The sequence below is a fragment of the Phalangium opilio genome, unplaced genomic scaffold (assembly GCF_054372755.1).
Source record: "Phalangium opilio isolate 3A_F unplaced genomic scaffold, DU_Popi_V2 ptg000061l_1, whole genome shotgun sequence".
Taxonomy (NCBI): Eukaryota; Metazoa; Arthropoda; class Arachnida; order Opiliones; family Phalangiidae; genus Phalangium; species Phalangium opilio.
Window position 1 is genome coordinate 3,478,350 of NW_028324178.1, and position 4,744 is coordinate 3,483,093.

Sequence of the window (4,744 nt, forward strand, 5' to 3'; positions counted from 1 at the left end):
AAATGCCAGTTTTTGTAAAATACCTCAAATTTGAATACGAAAACTACTTATTTGTCTCGTTGTTCCGATATCGATGTTTTAAATAATAAAAGATTTTCTTATATATTTAAAACAATCAAAACGGAAACATCGCAACAAATAGGTACTTTACGTATTCAAATTTGAGTTATTTTACAAAAACTGAAATTTGCAAGTACGCAGAATAATTGACAAATATCTATCAGCAACTCTGAAATTTCGTTCAGTCTTTACCCTCCCTTTAAAATGAGTGTCAGGAATTCTATTGAAGTTTCCACCCTTTTTCGGGTTTGGTTGAATTTTACACACATAGAAGCCCGAAGAAGATTTTGTAACCTTGAAAGACCTTATTCCCAATAATAATAATAATAGCAGAAGTATATAACCATAAACAATCGATAAAATGTAGTTGTGGTATATTTTGCTCGTTGCAGTCTACCGTGTGAGGTTTCTTAAGTATTATGGATCGTGAAGACATCATAGTGTGCCAGTTCTGTAGTTATTTCACCAAGGACAGTAAACTACTCTTGAAACATATCGTGCGATTTCATAAACATTCTGATAAAGTATCATTTCGCTGTAATACCTGTGGTGCAGTATTTAAAAATCCAAGTTCATTTAATACACACAAATCACGCAAGCACCCGTTTCAAGTTGATGTTTCGGATAATGACGATATCGCGAGTGGGAATGATGACGCGAATATAGTTGAGAGTTTTAATGATTTTAGAAATACTGCTAAGCCAATCCAAAAGTTCATCGAAGCAACTTATATTTTAAAATTAAAGGAGAAGCATGGATTGTCAGACGAAGTGATTCATGACATAATGGAGACCACTTCTGATCTGATAAAAACTTACAACTCAGAAAATATTGACAATAGAGGCAGAACTCTATTCGATGGACTAGAAACGGCTTACAAAAGAGAAAGGTTTTTTCAGTCTGAAATGAATTATGTTGCACCTGTTGCAGTTAAAATTTGCAACGCTATTAGTAGTAAATTTAAACCAGTATTGGCTTATTATATCCCGTTTCTGAAATCGCTCGAGATTCTTTTGACTATGCCAGAGGTTGAACGGTTTTTAATTAATAATTTTGAAAACGATCATGATACAATGTCAGACATATTTAGTGGGGAGAAAATTAAACAAAAATGTTTAGCTGAGGACAATACAGATAACGCTTTATATTTACTTTTTGACTTGTATTTGGATGACTTGGAAATTGCTAACCCCATAGGTGCGCACGCGAAAACTCACAAAGTGACAGTATTTTACTGGCGACTTCTTAACATACCTCCATTTTTGCGATCGAAATTAACTTCTATACAACTGCTCGCGGTTGGTAAACAAAAAGATATAAAGAAATTTGGGTTAGAGGTTTTGCTGAAGGATTTCATCGACGACATTAAATCGCTTAGCGCTGGGGTTAAGATAAATTTTAATGGAGTTGAAAGACTTATAAAAGGGAAAATAGCCTATGTTCTCGGAGACACTTTAGCAGCACAGGAAATTGGAGGATTCAAAGAGGGTGTTGGCAGCGCTTACAAATTATGTAGAACATGCGAAATCACTAGACCTGAAATTAAAGAATCCATTTCAGCAGACACATTTCGTTTAAGAGATGAAGTTGAACATAATGATCGTTTAGTTATGTTGCCCCAATGTTCGAAGAAAACTAGAATTTACTGGTCTAAAATGTGGGGAGTAAATAAAATTAGCCCTTTTGCTAATATACCAGATTTTAAAGTAACAAAAGACTTACTGCACGACCCAATGCATGTGTTACTGGAGGGTGTAGTTAAATATGAGATTAAGTTAATGCTTTTTCATTTTATCTACGAAGTTAAGTTTTTCAAATTAGAGGAGCTAAACGTTTCCATACAGTCATTTAAGTACCATAAAAATCAAGTTGAAGTAAAACCCTCTTTGATTGAAGAAAGTCATTTGAAAGGCAAAGGTGAGCTGAAGCAAACGGCTTCAGCCATGAAAACACTTCTTTTCCTTCTACCTATGTACATAGGTCATTTTATACCTAAAGAAAATCCGCATTGGATAAATATTTTACGATTAACTCAAATCACTCAGATCTGCTTTTCAAGTCTCGCGAATGAAAGTGCGCCTATAACACTTCATTGTCTAATTGCCGCGCACAACGACCACTTTCAAACACTTTATCCAAATTCAAATGTTACACCTAAAATGCACTACTTAGTCCATTTTCCAAAACAAATGAAAGAATACGGACCTTTAAGGTACCATTCTTGCATGAGGCTAGAAAGTAAGCACGCGTATTTCAAAGGAAAAAAATGGAGGTGTTTTAAGTCAGTACCCAAAACAATGGCCCTAAGGCATCAACGCTGGTTGTGCCTACAACAAACAAATGGAAGTGGCGGGAAAAATCAAAATTTCTTAGGTAGTTTAGATGATATTAAAGTTGGATTTGACTCTGACATTGACGATGAAATTAAGCCTTTGTTGCATTTATACGATGAAAATGCGGGTGCAACCCAGCTTATGCACGTAAGCCCGACAATAACGGTGTGCGGACATTGTTACGAAAAGGATATAGTCTTAATCGACAGTTATTCCGATCAATGTGGTCCCACCTTTATAGTGGTCGTCAGCACTGTGTGCATTAATCTGAAATGTTACATCATTTGTCTAAAAGCTGAAATTGATTTTTTTGACATCCATTTGAATCGTTATGTTTTCGAGAGACCTCGGAAAGGAAGGAAATTCCTATACCAAATTCAAAAACTTCAGTTTAAATGGCCACAAATCTCTCATATCACTAATGATAAATTTTATGTTATGTTATACAATACTCCAAGCCTGGAAGTGGTTTGATAATTGTTAAAAATTTTATGACTTTATCACCATCTCATTTCTAAATTGTTTCTCAACTTCATGTAATTCTTTAATTGTCCATTTTAAGATTTAAATATTTTATGGTAACAACAATAAAATACTTAGACAATTACTAATTTTTTAGAATGAAAAGAGATGCCCTTGTTTTTTAAAGTTACTAATCAAAATAGAGAAATTAAAAAAATAGTCACCGGAGAAAATTTTGAAGAATTTTTGAAAAATGGTGAGAATGTATCGAGTTTTTTGATGCGCAAACTTAGAAAAATGTCTAAAGGCTATTTATTTATATTTTCAGCATGTGTAAAACTAGGTATATCATCAACTGAGGGAGTGACACTAGTTTTGGAATCGGATGGAGCCGAGGTGGATGACTGGGATATTCTTTCTTTGGTCAGTAAAGAATTATTAATGCTTCTCCAGAAGAACGAGAAATATCGAGGAAAAAACTTTGAAGCCCAAGAGAGTGAATCAAATTCTACGGTGGGCGATTAATACTAAAAAGATATCTCTTCACTGTTCATAAGATAAAGACGTTGTTTTACATATAGTCGATAACCTTTCAAGATGTGCCTGTTATTGCTTCGGACATATCAGACATTCTTCCTGGGTATGAACTGATGGATTTGCAAGAAAATTTAAGTCATCATAACAGCTCTGAAATTTCGTTCAACATTGGCGAAACTTCGTCCGCTAATAGTTCCGTTTGGCCAACAGAAAGTTCACCTTCGACTTCGGTGGATTATCTTTATATTGTTTTGCTTAGAGTATTAGTTTCTTCAAATTGAGGTTCACTGATAAATTTGTGCACAGATTTCAACCCGAACCTCACTCAGGCTGCCTTCCAGTCTTCCACAACTTTCTGACTACACAGTAAAGAGGTTGATTGAAGGAAAGCCAATGGCTGTTTATGACCAACTGGTTAAGGAAATGGCTTACGGGTTGCTTCTTCATCATGAAATGAGAACACACGTTGAATACCAGGCTGCTGCAAATTTACTGTACAAAAATTATCCATGCATTGATGTCAGTAGGAAGAAGGAAAGCCAAGACTCAACGGTGAGTTTACCAAGACGATGTGGTTCATAAGAGGCCCATAACACAAATTGATGAAAGGAATAATGACTAAATAGAGCATAAAAATGCTTTTCTAGCGTTACTTCATAGACAGGCTTTCAGCGAAAATTAGACATATCAGGTGGCTTGAGAAACGTCGAGAGAGCAATCCAGAACACAATGATGAAACCCAGAGGCCCACAAAAAGAAAAAAAAACTCGCGAGTCACTACATTCAGCGTTGAAGTTGAACATGCAGAAGACGCCGATATTTCTTATGACGATGCTATAATTCAAATCAAGGTGGAATACAATGAAAAAGATCCAGATATCCCAAAAATATTGCGATTAAATCGCCAAACCTTTGTTGGAAGACGAAAATGGATGCAGAAAAACAATGTTAATTTTGAGACCTTTTTTGAAACATTTCCTTACTTTATGGACACACGCCTTGTAAGATGATTGTAATTAAAAATACACAATATTCTAGAAACTTAATTTAAAATAATTTACTACTATCTTAGTTGGAAGCCGAGTTTAATTTGATTTTGAAGGTAGAAGACTCAAAATCAACGCATTTGAAAAATGTAGAAAAACTATCGATGATTTTGAAAGAAGATATAGAATCTGTAATAATTAAATTTAGAATTCAAACTGGCTAGTTTTCCTCGCTAAATAATTTTAATCAAAGGACGATGAAGATTGCGATGATCTGCATCAAACTTTAGCGCTCATTAAATACTTGGAGAGAAATTTAAACACACCCCCACGGACTAAAGGATGCTCGAAGCAAAAGGGTAAAGG

General features: G+C 34.8%; 2 protein-coding genes across 2 annotated transcripts; both read left to right on the plus strand.

The window, feature by feature from the left end:
• Positions 1–479: 479 nt before the first annotated feature.
• LOC149663753 (uncharacterized) lies at positions 480–2,867 on the plus strand. Its single transcript, XM_089841966.1, has one exon. It carries the CDS (start codon positions 480–482, stop codon positions 2,865–2,867), a length of 2,388 nt encoding a protein of 795 aa, XP_089698092.1.
• A 112-nt stretch (positions 2,868–2,979) lies between these two features.
• Positions 2,980–4,539, plus strand: LOC149663754 (uncharacterized). The gene is made up of 5 exons (XM_089842114.1): positions 2,980–3,111; positions 3,184–3,368; positions 3,437–3,622; positions 3,699–3,944; positions 4,040–4,539. Exons 1-5 carry the CDS (start codon positions 3,024–3,026, stop codon positions 4,400–4,402), a joined length of 1,068 nt encoding a protein of 355 aa, XP_089698240.1. The 5' UTR covers positions 2,980–3,023; the 3' UTR covers positions 4,403–4,539.
• Positions 4,540–4,744: the final 205 nt, after the last annotated feature.

What these genes read in the sequence shown, in the direction of transcription:
- LOC149663754 (XM_089842114.1), top strand. Translation starts at nt 3,024, where the DNA reads ATGCCCTTGTTTTTTAAAGTTACTAATCAAAATAGAGAAATTAAAAAA. An exon ending in AAAGTTCACCTTCGACTTCG is followed by an intron (nt 3,623 to 3,698) that starts GTGGATTATCTT and finishes ATTTGTGCACAG; the next exon opens with ATTTCAACCCGAACCTCACT. An exon ending in AGGAAAGCCAAGACTCAACG is followed by an intron (nt 3,945 to 4,039) that starts GTGAGTTTACCA and finishes ATGCTTTTCTAG; the next exon opens with CGTTACTTCATAGACAGGCT.
- LOC149663753 (XM_089841966.1), top strand. Translation starts at nt 480, where the DNA reads ATGGATCGTGAAGACATCATAGTGTGCCAGTTCTGTAGTTATTTCACC.